Genomic DNA, 17,492 nt, shown 5'->3' with positions numbered 1-17,492 from the left:
TAGCTGCTGTTTTTCGTTCAATAGATGTTTGTTTTGGTTTAATATCTGCTGATATTGGCGTAATATCCGCTGGTGTTGTTTTTGCTCTTTCAGCTGCTCATTCTGGTTCTTCTGCTGAATTTGTTCCTGTTTTGTAGCAGGCATTCGAAAGATAAAGTCCGCCCCGCCGTTCCTAGTCGAAGTTGAACAGTTGAGCACCCAACGGCGCCGGGCCTGGGTCGGAACCAGGAGGCAGGTGGCCACACGCGCCGGCCTGGGCGCCCTGTAGCGTACCTGGAAGCTTTGACGCTTCAACATTGCGCTTTTCATGGCGTTGATAAGGCTTACGTACTCTCTGGGGAGATCGTCGCTGTCGTAATGCTCAGAGTGCTCGTTGGGTGGGGCTCGGGAACCCCGTCTTGCGTCCATACGAAACCGGCCAGTGCCCACCTTTAAAAAAAGGAAAAAGGGCTGACTTTATCGATATTAATTTATATTTTGAGAAACATTTTATAGACTATTCGCGTTGAACGTATTCTCCAGTATATTTCTAGAAAAAACTCTATAACTTTTTCTTGAAAACATCAATTTAGCTTTTAAGGAAAACATAAACTATTGGTATTTATTTGTAATCCTTATATTAAAATGAACTCTTCTGTTGAGAGAAATCTTCAGAGAGCAATCTTCAGGCTGCGGAGTCGTACTCAGGACTCGAGACAGTCGGTTTGTTTTGCTGGAGTCGGACTCAATCGAGAAGATCATGTAAGACTACACGAGTCCCGAGTCCGACGTGCGCATGCGCAGTACCAAATTTCAGAACTGGCCGCCCGCTGTAAATTTTTTAAAACTGGCCGCCACCTATAAAGAACAGGTGGAATAGCATATGCAGTTGAATATTTTCCAACCGTGTATTCTGGGTGGATGATTGCTAAGACTCCCCTATGTGTGAATTTCGGAATAACGCTTTATTTTAGTTATGTAAAATGGGTGAAATACAGGTTGTACCAATGACATTAACGTTACTTGGTTGATTTAGGTGTGTTACCCTATGTCAGTGGTTCTCAACCGAGGTGCCGCGGCGCCCTGGTGTGCCATTTCTAATGCTCGAGGGTGTTGACAAGTACCGTATTGAAGAATTTTTAAGAATCTGATTTTTGCTCAATTGGTAAGCTTCTTAAAACAAGTATTTGTGTACGAGTCTAAACCATTATATAAAATGACATTTTCCTACATGTTTTAGGTTGATTTTGTTGTTCCAGAACCATTTATAGTAATATTTCAGTAAAACACTCTACAACTGTTACGAGTTACTTGCATCACGCTGAAAGATTGAAAAGGTTGTTTGTCAATAATGTAAAAAATGTGTCAATAATATTATATTGAGCAATGTGCGATTTTTTTCCAATGCTTCTAAGGTGAACCCAGTGGTGTATGGCCGTCAAATTTAAATTGTTAAAGCGGAATAGCATAATGTGGAAATTTTTCCAACCATATTTTGTGAGCAAATGAATTATGACACCCCTATAAGTGGATTGCTGAATATCCACCGATTTAGTAGTTTGTAAATTGGCGGAATACGGGCTGTATAGAGTTAGAGCCGGCACATTTGGCCGGAATGAGACTCGGGTTATTTTTACTCAACTCCGCAGCCAAGGTATTAGGTACATAGTATTGGTAACCAAAATGTTCTTTTTTAACCATCATGTCCATTTTATCACGTCATCATACCACCATCGCATTGAATGTTTTTAAACCAGGTGTTCAGTTACATGTTAGTGAACTTCAGTAAAAGACAGCTCATAAGGTTTCCTTTCTTAAGTTACTTTCGTAATTTTGTGATGTCATCTCTGAAGACTTCCACGTGTTTCGGGCCAAAAACCTGACATTTCTTCGGTAAGAAAATTACTCCACTTTGAAACCCGACAAATGAATTTCTTCGCCGCGCAAATGCAATGTCATCAAACCTTATTTAATGACGTTCTGTTATGACGAAACTTTGTGTAAACGTTTTCCAAGTAGCTTTGATTCACGGAATAAATGTAAAAGTATTTTTCGCTCTTTTAATAGGAAGCGTAACTAAATCGTGTTTTGGTAAGAACATAAAAACACCTTAATCAAAATTTGAATGCAGCTTTGTATACTTTCAGCGATTAGTTGTTGATGTAAATAACAATCAACATAAAACCAATAAAAAAAAATTACCTACTTAAACAGATATAACATATTTGTCAGCATGGGTACATAAAATGGTATGTAGCTTCAGTACATATTAATATCATAAGTACTGAAGTTAAAGTAAGTGTATGTATTCAATTTTTCATATTGCCCCCCCCCCCACTGGAAATTTTTCTGCGGGCGCCTCTGTTTGTTAGTGCTACACTCTAAAACTATTTAATTAAAACCCGTGACTTTTCCAACTCTAAATGATGTGAGCCTTTTCAACTCAGTACCTTTCCGAATTCCTAGTTTTTACCTTTTTTGCCGAGTTGCTTGTTGCGCGGCGTATCACGTTGAGAAACTTGCTGTGAAGTCTACGCATGGCTGTACGTCGGTCCAGGTGGGGGGATATGGCAGTTGGTCCGGCCTGCTGCTGGTACCGTCTGAGGGCGCCATAATCGGGCGGGGAATGCAGGGGTCTACCGTGAGCGAAGTCGTCCAGCATTTTCGAGATTCCAATCGGTTTGCTCGTTGTTTTTCTGGGAATTCCAATCTAGCAAGAAAAATGGTATTACTACTGGCTATAGTAGGGTTACCATTTTAAAACAGGCGAAAACTCGTCCAATTATAAGATGGTATCAGTGTCGATCTGTTACCAAATTAATATTTTTTCGGTGGCCTATTGATTGGCAATCCAACACAACGGCTCTACCTCAAAAGTGAAATTTATCAAAACAAAAACAAGTTAACAACTAGAGGTAGGCCTAATTTACTTTCCTAACACCGAAGAAAGTTTTGATTTAAAACTTAAACAAATGCTTTGGGGCCTATGGTTAGACATGGTAATCAAATCCCATTACAGGCAGCATTTTAAACGTTGCGAATATCTTGTTCATTTTTAGCATCTGCTAATGTCAGGTGTTGAAAAGGAATAAGGAGATATTCGCAACGTTCAAAATGCTACCGGTACCTACATTTATGTGCGCTTTAATATTCTTACTACGTCTAAATAAATGCCTTTTAAAGTTGCAATTTTAGATTTCATGTTATATTTTCGTATTTCCATCGAATTATAATTTGGATAAAACGAAGGTATAATTCTACTAAAAGGGGCGAGATTTTTAATCTCAATTTCTACGTGCTTTGCGCTGTGCAAGTTACCTTTGTCCCACACCTTCATGTCTTTGGCGAATTACTTTAAAATGTTAGGCATTCACGTTAGTTCCGCAATTGTTGTTAATGTTCAAAACTATTTTCGATTGAACAAACCTCTTGTAAAATCCCGGATGCTGAAATTCCCGTTTCCGAATCCGAACCTCTCACAACTGAAGCAAAACTAGGCTTGTTTTCCGCCAACATTTTCTCTTTCTCTTTGTGATCTGTGTAAGACATCATGAAGGGATATTTGTCATCGTGTTTTCGCAAAATCGACTTTTTCGGTTTCAGGGTCAGTGAGTTTTTGACAGGGTCGCTTTCAATCATTGGTCTTTCTTCTAAGTTGCTTTGATTTTGATGCGTTGCTTCACCATAATCTCCATCGCCGCCGCCGGTACTTTGGGTGCTTGAGTTGATCATTTGGACACCAAACTTGCCCATTTGGCCTATATTCCAAATTTTATATCACCTAAGTTGACTATCCTTTCTCTAAATATGGGAAAATGTACTAGCTTCCACATTCTATTTCGGAAAAGCAATTTTCTAAATTTAAAGTCATTTTTCTATTCTTAGCTCGCTTTTTTAATCAGCAGTAAAATAATTCCTTTTAATTCACTAAAAACTGTTTGCAAATTAATTTCCCTTGTTACTTTGAAGTTATTTTTGTGGTATTTTTTTTCGTCATCACAATTGCATTACAAAATAAACAAGTCTTTGTTGAGTTGAAAAACAAATGCAAAGTGCGAGCACTCATGCGAAACGTCAACTTTGACCCGAAACTACATTTTTCTTGCGTTTTGTTGTGATTGGTTTTGCAAACATTTTGAAACTCTTCTCAGGATTTAACCGGTAAAAACATGCGCAAAACTTTCTGCTGACAAATTTGGTCAAGGTATGGATTCCCAGGCGAAGCTACAGCAACGAATAGACGAGAATAGGCGACGGGCTTTGGCCATTCGAGCCGCTAAAATTTCATCTGCTTTAAATCCTTCAAACGAACCAAGTGTTCCAACTTCCAGCGCCGGTCGAAAACCTTTTCAAACCCTCCCAGGCAATCCCAGCCTTTTAAAATGCTGCCTAGTGAACGTTGACCGCTTTTTGGTCACCTGTCCTTACAATGCAAAACTTGTGACGCTGTTTAAAAGCATTTCTTCCAGGAGATTTGATCCAGAATCGAAAGGGTGGACTTTCAACATTTCCGATTTCGACACCTTGGGTAAATTGATTCCAAATTAAAATACATATTGTCAACAAGGCATTCTAAGCTTTTTAGTGAAACAGATATTGGTTTAATGTTTAACGGGTCTGCTTTCTTCGACAGATGTACACCAAACATTTTTTAAAAGCAATTTGTGTGCACCCTTTAATTAGTAACTTGCACACCGAAATTCCAGAAAAAAAAGTTGATTTGGATTCCTAAAATGCCGGTGTGCATAAAACCATGATTGCACGTACCTTAAAATTTGGCACTGCACACCCAAGAATATGGTATGAAGTGCCATGAGGTGTAGTCTGGGCTCTTAAGCAATATTGTATTTAAAATCTAAACATGGTGGATTGTTCATTTCATAATGATTAAACATTAACTGTCTTATTCACAGTTTATTGCAATTCTGTCATGCTCTAGTTTAAATTTGCACTTAAACCTAAGAATTTAACCGTATTTTATCATAACCTTTCTGTCATCAAATTTCTTAACCAGACAATTTTGTGGTCACATTTCTGCACAATTTATGTGAAACACACACACTATTGTCTTTAACTAAATAATAGTTGCAGCATTTTGTGTGGCACATGTAAACCAGCCTGATTGCTTTGGCTTGGAATGCTTACCCAAAACCACACCAGTGCTGCAACTCGGCATAATGATTCTAGTGGTAAAATGAAGAATTCTCGCATTGTATTTTGAAGCAAAACAAAATTTTGGGATGCAAATCATGAAATGCAGTCAGACAAACTGAAAGAGTTTTCCAAACCACCCCAAAATTCTCATTTTTTCTACCTTATTACATAAAATACACATTTTGAACCTTACAAGAGAACATTATGTCAAAAGGATAGAAGTTTCCAAATTTAACAAATATTCCCAAACAATCTGAAACACCTTTTTATTACCTACATTTACTGTACAAGGCAATTTATTGGTTTTATCCTACAGAGAGCAAATTAAAGAACAATGGACATCACTTGCCCCAAATTGAAAACGCTGCGTTGGTGAAAGGAGTTCAAGGTTCAACATTATCAGTTCCAATAAATGATATGTGTAGAGGCATGTGAGTTGAATCCTTACAATATTTTACATTTTTGCAGCATATTGAGGTCTGTATTTATGGGTAAGAGGGCGCTGGCTCTGTAGACAAAAGCCGATGGCTGCCTAAAGCCCCTACAAGTCCTTAATCTGACTCCAAAGGAACAGTCCACAAAAATACCTGTCCTTAACTTCTTGAACTGGACAAAGTTATTTCACTCAGTAGATAATTGCCTGTTGAGTATATTTACAAATCTCAGAAACACACGATAAACGGAGCGGTGTTTGATTCGAACCACTAATCAGTAGGACGTATAAAATAGAATGCCATGCGAAACTGCTGACAACGCACAGTTCGGCGTTTTGGTCACATGTCAGTGAACAACGGTCACATGTATAGTGACGTCAAATTAGGCAATATCAAGTAATATTGCATGATAAATGCTACACATTTTTAGAGATAAAATATGTTTATCATGTTGTATTGGAGGCGATACAATGCCATATTATGGTATTTTTGTTCAATAATTTGCAGTTTTAGACCTGTCTGATTAACTAATTTAAGCATTTCAGCCAGCCATGGTTTGTTTTAACGATATGTATTTCACTTTGAAACGAAACTCTGCTTTAGAAAAGTAATAATAGTCGGAGCTAACTTATCATTTCATCAACTTGAAAATATTACACATTCAATTTTTAATGTTTCAATTTCATATTTGCTTGTAATGATAATGACATCGTTTGGTAAATTGGAATGAATGGCTGTGCTTTTCGATGCAAATATCAGACAAGTTATTATGAATATAAAGGCTTGCATAAAAAGGTTACATTTAAGGTTGTTCAGCAAGCAATGTCCGCTCACATCAAAAATTAGTTTACTTAAAAAAACTTTTGAAATAATTTAGTGTTTTTTAGTAAGTTTTTTTGTTATATATCGATTTTACTTTAAATTAGTGTTGAAAACATTAGTTAAATTGGTAAACCGAAATAATAGCAAATTTTGTTAGTTATTTTACGAGTTAATTTTTAGTGTAATTTTAGTCAACAATTCCCAGTCCTAATAATTACATATTTTATACTTTTGATGAACAATTAGGTGTTTATTAAAATCTCAGGTTCCTCGACTTTTTTGCTTTTTATATTAATTTTGTTCAGCAATGTTCTACACTAATTTTAAATCAGCAAAAAAAATTTTTCGCAGGTGTTATTTGATCAGCAACAAAAGGTTTGAAATCGACATGCCGTTCAACAAAACTTCAATCGAAGTGTTTAAATCAATATTGACCAAAAGTTACAATCCGACGTCTCGAAGATGGAGCTTTGACCTCACAGAGTATAACAAGCTTGGTATGAAATAAAAACAGTGGTATCATGGCTTAAGTTAAAGACTTTACTTAAGCTACTGTCTTAACTTGACTTTGGACAAATGACATGGGTTGAAAAAAGTTTTTCTTTATGCAATTTTTTACAAATTGGATTATTTGTCTTAATTAATGCCAATCAAACAGGTTGCTTCTTATATTTAACGTTTCATTAGACCAGTGGTTCCCAGATTTTTTGGCTCGCGGCACACTAAAAATATCATAAATATGTCTCAGCACACTTTTAACAGAACAACAATAGAGTCCTTTGACAATTGCCCTTAACACATGACAAACTATATGTAAATGTCTCAATATTATCAATTTGTAATAGATAGTGCGTGATTATGTCTAAAATGCTTAAAATGCTTGTGTGTAGGCCTGTTGGTAATACAAATATTCATTTTTCTGAATATACAAAAAGTTTCGCGGCGTACTTGGCAATCTCTCGAGGCACACAGTTTGGGAATCACTGCTTTAGACGCCACTAATTTTAGTGGTTTAGTGTTTTTTGGCAAGAACTTGACGTGGAATTAACTTGCTCTAATTATGACTTGACTGGGACTTGAGTACTTAGCCTACATTTCTTAGCCCCAGTTAATTTAGTGCAGGTTCTTTTTCTAATTAATTAAAGAAATTGAAATGCGTTTCAATGAAACATGCTCACACATATGTGCATTAAATAAAAAATTGCAATGCTTTTATGGAAGATTTCATTCAGATAATGGTACCTGCTATTTTGAGAAAATAGGCAAACTTACCTCACACAAATCAAAACATGCAAACATTATGTTTTTCGCTTGTTTAACAAACAATTGCTTCAGGATTTTAAAAATTGTTTTGTAAAAACAATATTCCAAAGTGAAAAATGCTTAGTAAGATTACAATCCATGCCTAAAATGCACAAACAAATTTGCTATCGATTTGGACCTCTATTCGTTTGATGTAAAAATGTTTATTTTCAGCCACTAGTCTTGGCCAAGAAGCAAGTATATATGTTGAACCACTTTCTTCAGTCGTATTGAGAACATTCATGGATCGGATTTCGGGCAACACACAAGACCCTTACGTACCAGAGGCAGACCTTTCAAACGTCGATTACAAAATTTCCTCGTCTCTCATGCCTTTTCAAAAGGACGGAGTTAAGTAAGTCAATTAGATCTAAATGCAGTATATTTTATGCCTTTTAATATGTGTTTTTTTTTTTTAAATTAACTTTTTAAAAATTTGGAAAGAAAATCATGGACTAATCAAACGAGTAATCGAGTATGTATGTCAAGATATTTTATTAGTTTTATTTATTTTTGTCCTAAATTATGATATGATGCTATTATTTGATAGGAAAAATTAAACTTTTTGATCAGTGGCCAACCTAACATAACCATGGTATGAGAAGTAATTTGCAAAGATAAATTAATGTATTCCATCTTCTGTTTAAAAATGGGCATTGATGAATGTTGATGCATCCATATAATAGTGATATAGCTAAGTTTATTTTGTTCATTTATATCAGGGGTCGGAAACCTACGGCCCGCGGATGTAATTCATCCGGCCCGCCGCCTCTTTTACAAATTAGACATGTGTCCATTTCGCATACTTTTTAGTATTTTGGTGTTTCGTTTCTTTACCGTTCAGGGTTTCTTTACCGTTGCATCTTGGAAGGCTGCCAAGTGCGTCGCGGACAAACCCAAACGTATTAAAAAATATTGCACATATATTTTTTAACATCATTTTATTGTCGCCAATGTAATAAAACTTGCAGAAATTTAAAAGAAATGCCGGTGTACCCAAAAAAAATCGCCTTGAATTAACTTAAAATGTTATCGCGTTCCCTCAAAGTATTTTATCACACTTTTCATTAGTAGTATCGATGACAACATAAGTCGAATTTTATACCAAACAAACGCTGTTTCGCACTTTGCGCCAACACTTTACTGCCTCCTTAAATGTAATTAAACATGTTTTAAAGTGCAAAACAACCCGACGCCCGCCTGATACACAGTTGTTCTAACATTTTAATAACGCAATTCTTAGTTAACAATTTGTGCGGCCCGCAGAGATCTTTCTGAGTTTGGTTTTGGCCCGCGACTAGAACAAGGTTGCTGACCCCTGATTTATATCATAAAGCAAAAAAGCCAGTCCTAGGAAATTACATTGATGTTTCAACATGTGAGGGCTGTGTTTTTAAGCCCACTCAGAGGTAGGCAACATATTGCTTTAGCAATAGTTTTAAATAAAAGTCTGTAAGATAATGGCTGGGGTTGTAGTGAAATGTAAAATATCAAATCCCATACAGAAGAAGATAACATTTGGTAAACGTTTTTTATGTTCATAATGCCTAAAAAACGTATAAAAGGTACCCAAATTTATATCCACATCTTGAAATTCGAGATTTTTAAGTGTTTGTTGGATTTTTTGTTGTTTGTAAAATTTTGGATTTTTTGCAGTTTTGCAATAAGCAGAAATGGTCGCATTTTGCTGGCTGACGATATGGGTTTGGGCAAGACGGTCCAGAGTATTTGCATTGCAGCTTATTATCGGCACAAATGGCCTCTTCTAATCGTTTGTCCTTCTTCTGTACGATTAATGTGGAAAGAGGTATTTTGGTGTCTGCTAGATGTTGTGTAACAATTTGAAAGATGGTGTGGCATTATTTATGAAAGTTTTCTTTGATAGATCATTTAACAATATAATGTTTAAAACATCCATATTGTGCATATTTTACTGTGATATTTTCACTAAATTATTTTTTTTATTTTTAAAAGATGTTTTAAATCAATCTAAAGTTCATTAAAGTTTCAATTCTGTCATTTGATTATTCTATTCTGTTCTAATATACATGTTTTATATATAAATTTAATCAGATTTAATTTTTTGGACGAAAACCAATATTATCCATATTTTGTACCACATGTATGTAGTGAATTTATAAAACACTACACTATTGACCAGTGGTCGGCAAACTGTGGGCCGCGGCCCAAATGTGGGCCGCAGAGCCATTTTTAGTGGGCCACGAGTTACTTTTGGATAGTTTAGTGTTATCATGTAGTTGTGGGCTGCGTGATAGTCGTACATTCATTGCACTTTATTTTAAAAGTTGGTGTGGCATAGAATAATTAAATTGGCTCAGCTTGGAAAGCCCTACGTGTCAAATGTGGCCCTGAGAGCGAACTTTAACTATATATAAACGAAAAAATTTTCTTTAACTATATATAAACGAAAATTTTTTTTTTTTTATAGTATGGTTTACATTATGACATGGCACTGTTTTGGGCATCAAGGCGCCGTGTAATGTTTAACCTTCAAATTAAATATCCTCAATCCGCAACTTTTTCGTAGTGGTTTATGTAGTGGGCCTTCAGTAGCTCTGAAAAAAGTACTTTGGGCCGCAACAAAAAAGTTTGCCGACCACTGCTATAGACCGATAGTTCACTTCCACCGATATTCCTGTTTCGGTAAAGTTTGGCCTTTATATATATATCGGCCAATATTTAACTACGAAAGTATGATCTAGCTTTTTTCTGAGAAACAAACTTTTTTTTTCCGATTTTTTTGTTTATTATCATGCTAAGTTCACATAGCAAAACATGGTTTTAATTAGAGATCGACCGATATCCATTTTTTTGGACCGATACCGATACCCGATTTTTTACATTTTTCTTAGAAAATGTTCAAAAACTTTAATTAACTAAATAAAACACAACTAACGTTTTAGTTTATATACCTTAATTATTAAACTATTATTTTGCATATTAGCTTAACCTGATGCTAAAACCAAAATTTTTTTAATAAAAATATTGATAAGTTGTTTGTTGTACAGGAAAAACGATATCATATTTTGGTTCTAAAATATCCGCCAAAGTATCGGCTTATATTTATTGGTACCGATATATCGGTAAAAGCCAAACATCGGCCGATATTATCGGTAAACCGATATATCGGTCTATATCTAGTTTTAATCAATAGACAGATAAACTGAAATCTAATTTTGATTTTATTTTAATTAATTCAAATTTTAAGCATATTTCAGGTATATAAAAAAACATCAATCCAGGATATTAGTCAGGCAAAAACATGGAAAAGTGCTATCGGCTGATCTTTATTAAATACTGTTTATTTCAAGGCCCTTTTAAAGTGGTTACCGACGCAAGTTTGTGACGACGACATAAATCTTGTTCTCACCGGGCGCGATTTGTTGAAACACGCTTCGCAAATCACGATCATAAGCTACGATCTGCTGAACAGAAAACAGAAAGAAGTGCAGAACCACAAGTATGGCGTCGCCATCCTGGTGAGATTTTGTGTCAACAGCTTCTAAACACGTAGAAAATAATTTCGTTTTAAAGTTTAAGGTATAATACACTTTTTTTCAATGTTGTTTTTCAAGATGGTAAACAAATTCTGCTCTTTGTAACAACGGATATTTTGCTAAACTGATGTTTCCATGCGCAGCAAAATATATTTGTAAAAAAAAACGTCGGAAACTTTCAGTAATTGCACAATTAGAAAAGTGTAAAAATGCACTATTTTATTGAAAGGCATTTCTGTAAACAATCATGAGACACCGAACAATACCTAATGCTTTTCAGCAGTCAAATGTCTCAATTCTATATCACTGTCAAAATACCCCAAATAATTTTTTATAATACTACTTTACATTGCAGTTTGATAAATGCTGTTCTGCGTTATTCTCGAGTATATTTATAACTCACAAGAAATGTTTTCCTCAATCTTTTGTAAAGTTTTGCCATCGACGCGCTTAACATATTTATCATTAATAAACAACTAAATATCCGACAAAAGCATATTATTTTTGGGTCAATGTCCAAACCTTTCCCCCTTTATTAAAAGGACGAATCCCACTTTGTAAAAAACTTCAAAACCGTGCGAACGAAAGCTGCCACTGCGGTGCTAAAGAGCGTGGATCACGTGATGCTTTTATCGGGAACTCCCGCGCTTTCCCGACCAGCCGAGCTCTTCACACAGCTGTCAATCATCCGACCCGACCTCTTCCCTTACTTTCACGACTTCGGGATGCGATACTGCGACGGAAAGAAGGTAAGATTGAGTGATAGCTGGAGTTTGATTGACAGGCTGTGTTTAATTGACAGTTGATGTTTGATTGACAGGCCGTGTTTGATTGACAGGCGGTGTTTGTTTGACAGGCCGTGTTTAATTGAGAGGTTGTGATTGATTAACAGGTGGTGTTTGATTGACAGACCGTATTAGACTGACAGGCCGTGCTTGTTTGACAGGCGTTAGTTAATTGACAGGCAATGTTTGATTAATAGGTTATGATTTAATAATATCTTGTGATTAATTGACAGGTGATATTTAACTGACACTTCATACTTGATTGGCAGCTAATGTTTAACTGACAGGTTATACATATGCAACTGTGTTTCCGGTTGCCTATCCTAAACAAGGCTTTAGTACAAATTGATCTTATTTATAATATTATGGTAAGTTGCTTGACTGCAGGGCTGTTTAAACTATAGGTTAAAAACGTTTGTTTATTATTTTCATAGTTAAACCATTTTTAAATTTTCAGAATAACTTCGGTTGGGAGTACACTGGTTCTTCAAACATGGACGAGCTTAGCGTAATTCTCCGTGAAACCGTCATGCTTCGTCGCACAAAAGATGACGTGCTCACCCAACTCCCGCCAAAACTTCGCCGCTCGGTGGCGCTAGACGTCGGCGCCGTGAAAACAACCTCGGGCCAACAAAAAGCTATGACCGAAGCTTCCGCAGCCATCAAAGAAAAGGGATTGTCGGTAAGACGTCAGTCATGAGTGCTTTGCAGTGATTGTGTTGATATTATTTTATTTATTTTTCTAGAAATTAACCTTCTTTAAAAAATTAACCATGCACAAAAAAAAACAAAAAACAAACGTACATACCAGCACACATACGTAACAAACATACTTACAAACAAACATACGTACAAACAAGCAAACACAGGTACAAAACAACCACACGTACAAGAAAAAACAAGAAAACACACATACAAAACAAACACCCGTATAAACAAACACACGTACAAACAAGCACACGTACAAACAAACACACGTACAAACAAACACACGTACAAACAAACACACGTACAAACAAGCACACGTACAAACAAGCACACGTACAAACAAGCACACGTACAAACAAGCACACGTACAAACAAACACACGTACAAACAAGCACACGTACAAACAAGCACACGTACAAACAAGCACACGTACAAACCAGCACACGTACAAACAAGCACACGTACAAACAAGCACACGTACAAACAAACACACGTACAAGCAAGCACACGTACAAACAAGCACACGTACAAGCAAGCACACGTACAAACAAGCACACGTACAAACAAACACACGTACAAGCAAGCACACGTACAAGCAAGCACACGTACAAGCAAGCACACGTAAAAACAAACACACGTACAAGCAAACACACGTACAAGCAAACGCACACCTATCCAGGATGCCTTCATACAAAACAAAAAACACAAATTCAACAACTCAAACACGCTGACAGACATACACTACACGCACAAACAACACAATAATACCCTATTTTTATCCCATAGGCGCTTGAGAGGCATGGCGTTCTGCTTCAGTTCTTTAACGAGACAGCTCGTCTAAAGCTTCCCGCGGTCAAGTCTTACGTCATAGAGCTTCTTGAGTCGGATCGCAAGTTGCTGCTCTTTGCTCACCACAAGATGGTGCTAGACGCTATGGAAAAAGAGCTCAACAAAAAGGTGACAGAAAAACATAAAATCCACAGAAAAGCAACTTTACTAACAGGAGAGATACTAAATATTAGGATAATCATTCAAATAACAGAAAAATACTGAGTGTAAAGAACCAAACTTTTATATATGAACGTTAAAATAACTTCACCTGTTTTTTTTTACGTTAGATTACTTAAAAAACAACTTACTTTAAATAAAATCTAACAATTTTGTCAAGAAAATACCTTAAATAACTAAAAAATATCAAGGAATACCAAAACATACTTTAAATAACTGAAAAAAAAATCGATTTAGGCAAAAAGTTAAAAATTCGTTCTGTGTTTGCTTGATCCACTAGTCATTGTAACATAATAGTTCTTGGCAGCCCTCTGGTGGTTCAAGCATTTTAAGGCTAAATCGTTCGTTTTTTAGTTATCGTCTCTTTAAAGTTAAACAATGCTTTTGTGACATTAAGCAATACAAAATGGGAAGGGAAAAGTACAATATGTGGGGAACACGTTTGTTTATACGCATGTCTGCTTTCTTACTACGTCTGAAAATTCCATTTGGGCTAAGAATCATGTCGAACGGTCTTAAAATGACACAAAACAAAAACATAAAGCAGGTTTATAAAGTTTTTATTCGTCTATATATCCTTATCTTGCTATGTTCTATATTAACATATGTTCTGCCCCCTAGAACTACGAATTCATTCGCATCGACGGTAGCACACCTTCCGAGCGCCGGCAAACCCAAGTGGCCACATTTCAGGAAAAATCCAGCTGTAAGGTGGCGCTGTTGAGCATCACGGCCGCCAATATGGGAATTACCCTAAACGCGGCATCGCTGGTTGTTTTCGCCGAGCTTTTCTGGAATCCTGGAGTAAGCATTGTTTTGGGGGGGTGATGTAGAATTAGAGATATGACGTCATCTCAGGAAATATGACGTTGAATTGAGGAAAGTGACGTATGAATATAAAATGTCACGTAATTAGAATGTGACCCAATGAGGAATAATTAAAATGACGCAATGGTGCGACGTCATTTGAGTGAGTAAATGTGATCTAACGAGAAAATATGAAGTTATTAGAAAATGTGACGTAAAATAAGAGAATATTTTGACGTAATTAGAAATTGTGCCATACTTAATTTTGCCCCCTTAAACATAAAGCATTTTGTTTTTTCTAAACGAAAATATTCCACTTGTTTTTAATATACAGATATTGGTGCAAGCCGAGGACAGGTGTTACCGCATTGGCCAGCGTGATGTGGTTAATGTCCACTACTTGATCGCTAAAGGGACCGCAGACGACTACATTTGGCAGGTGACCAAGCATTAACATTTTAAGGCCGAGTTGGTCTGGGATAAGTTACAACCTTTTTCAATTTATAGATTAGCGTAATTTTTTTTGTTAAATTCACCTGTTAAATTTGTAATCTTATGCATTGGTTTAGAAAGCGATTAGTCTTATTTTTTTCGCGGTCTTGTGACATTAAAATAATTAAAATAACTTTACATGAATATAAAAAAGAGCAACATCAGTAAGTACACATAGCCAGATTTATTAGAATGGATTTAATTTGTTCACGTTAAGCGCGCAGAGATCCAGTTAGAATCGTAACCTTTTGTAACTCTTTCTGGGATCTGAAGTTTAATTTTAACCCATTATACGCTTAAGCGTTTCTGTGACGCCAAATCTCTCTACTAATATGCAAGTTCCATTTGAATCGCGCTTTAACATTTTCACCACGTGTATGACCTTCAAACGTTTTTTGACCTTCAGATGGTCAAGGACAAGCTGGAAGTTCTCTCCAAAGCAGGTCTGAACAAAACCGACTTCGCTGATGCGGAAAGTCACGTGGCAGCGGCACCCAAGCGTAACGACCTGCTCAACTACTTTCAAAGCATCAAGGTTTGCCAAAGAAAAGCTTCTAATGCTCTTCTAAAATTTACAAAAATTGCATTTTTTCCAGTTGACAAAAACAATCCTTAAATGCTCATTGCTTAAACCAGGGGTTCTTAAACTTTTTCTACCGCAGACCTTTTGAAATAGGGTCTAAATACATTCATTGGAGTTCGGTTTTAATTTTAATTAAACTGTTTTTTTTTGAAAAACTGGTTACTTCATAAGTATACACTAATATTTCTCTTAGGATTTAAGAGACCCCCTAAAACTAGATTACGCACCCCCAAGGGGTCCATGGACCCCAGTTTAAGAACCCCTGGCTTAAACTTTCGAAAGAATTATTACTTTAAGTAAGTTCAGTGTTTCCCAATTTTTTATCGCACTTTGAATTTTATTTATCTTGACAAGACAACCCACGACTTTGCATCCTTGTTTTCGTTTAAAGCAGCCCCCTTGTGACGACACATCTGCTGAATGTGACGTCATAGATGACGAAGATGACGACGACTTGATGATGTTGGAAGCTTTGGAACAAATCGAGTCGCAAGAAAGGTAAGAAAGCCTACAGTTGTCAACTCAATGAAACTGTGGTGCTTTAACGAATAGCTGATATATTTCTAGCATTGATTCTACTTTTTTGCGTCAATTTAAATTTGTGTTGTTGTATTGATTGATGCAAAGTTATATATTAAGTTAGCTGTAAAGTTTCCTATAGAAATTATATATCAACTCCTGGTTATGTGTAAAACTTCGTCAGAATTTACTTTAATACCATATTTGTTGGTTGCCCAAATACCAAACGTAGGTCGTAGGTGCTTAAAATCTACAATCGAACAGCAATGAAAAACTCTTAATTATTTTTTTTCGACTGAATTTTGTTGTAATTGAGAGTTATGCTATGAGCCGCTCAAAAGCTAAATTTATCATTTAGTTCACTTAATTAATCGCATAAGTTGACCAAGCTGAAAAAATATCAGTTTAAACTGGTCTATTTAAACTTAAAATCACAAAAACGCCCGGCCTTGTTTTCTTTTAAATTCAACACGACTATTACGTCACAAACCCAACCGTTACGACACAAGTCGAAAAAAGCGTTAACCTGCCTGAGTCACTTCAAACCTGAATCACGTTTGTTTTCTCTCGATTCTAACCTAATTGTTACGTCACAGCGATCTTGGGCCCGAGGCCGTCTGTGACGTAACAAGAGCGGACGCGATCGGCGCCAGGCCTTCCCGCCCCGCGGCCATCGGCGGAAAACGCGCGAGCTGCTATGATGACGTCACAAAGACAATGGCCCCGAGCGAAAAGCGCTGGAAGCCGAAGTTTGTCTGAATCGCGTCTCGTAAGAAGCGATGACATTTTCTGCGGTTTCCAGAACTACTATTTATCTTGTGTAGTCGTTCTTTCGATTTGAAGTTGGCGAAAAATAAGATTTCAAGGCATCCTTGTTTGTCTTTGGGTTTAAAAATTAATAACAAAACCATGACATTTTTTGCGGTTTAAGAACTACTATTTATCTGTATATAGTCGTTCTTGTGGATTTTTTCGATTTGGAGTGGTGAATTGGGCAAAATACAGGGTTTTAAGGCATCATTATGTGTCTTATGTTTTAATATTAATAACAAAAATATGACATTTCGTGAGAAGTGGCGACATTTTTTGCGGTTTGAGAACTACTATTTATCTTTATATAGTCGTTCTTGCGGATTTTTCGTTTTAGAGTTATGAATAGGGCAAAAAATAGGATTTCAGAGCATCTTATGAGTGTCTTTTGGCTTGAAAATTAAATCGAAAACATGACACTTCGTGAAAAGTGGCCACATTTTCTGAGCTGCAAGAACTACCATTTGTATGATTTTCCGTCAAGTGGGACATTGCATTGAGTCTTCAATTATTCCTGCACATACGTTCTGCCAAAAAAGAACTTCCTATTTATACGGTATGGCCGTTCTTG

At 36.3% G+C, this 17,492-nt stretch overlaps 1 protein-coding gene across 1 annotated transcript; it reads left to right on the top strand.

Annotated features, from left to right (window-relative positions):
• Positions 1-4,099: 4,099 nt before the first annotated feature.
• LOC146158184 (SNF2 related chromatin remodeling annealing helicase 1-like) lies at positions 4,100-16,944 on the top strand. The gene is made up of 14 exons (XM_083386015.1): positions 4,100-4,507; positions 5,450-5,564; positions 6,741-6,886; positions 7,866-8,046; positions 9,348-9,498; positions 11,024-11,191; positions 11,752-11,958; positions 12,452-12,676; positions 13,489-13,659; positions 14,332-14,514; positions 14,852-14,956; positions 15,416-15,544; positions 15,984-16,090; positions 16,708-16,944. The coding sequence occupies exons 1-14, from the start codon at positions 4,186-4,188 to the stop codon at positions 16,868-16,870; spliced, it is 2,373 nt and encodes a 790-aa protein (XP_083242141.1). The 5' UTR covers positions 4,100-4,185; the 3' UTR covers positions 16,871-16,944.
• The last annotated feature ends 548 nt before the right edge of the window (positions 16,945-17,492 follow it).

The sequence above is a fragment of the Ascidiella aspersa genome, chromosome 3 (assembly GCF_963924565.1).
Source record: "Ascidiella aspersa chromosome 3, kaAscAspe10.2, whole genome shotgun sequence".
Classification (NCBI taxonomy): Eukaryota; Metazoa; Chordata; class Ascidiacea; order Phlebobranchia; family Ascidiidae; genus Ascidiella; species Ascidiella aspersa.
The sequence above is the reverse complement of the archived record's forward strand: the minus strand, read 5'-3'. Positions and strand labels throughout refer to the sequence as shown.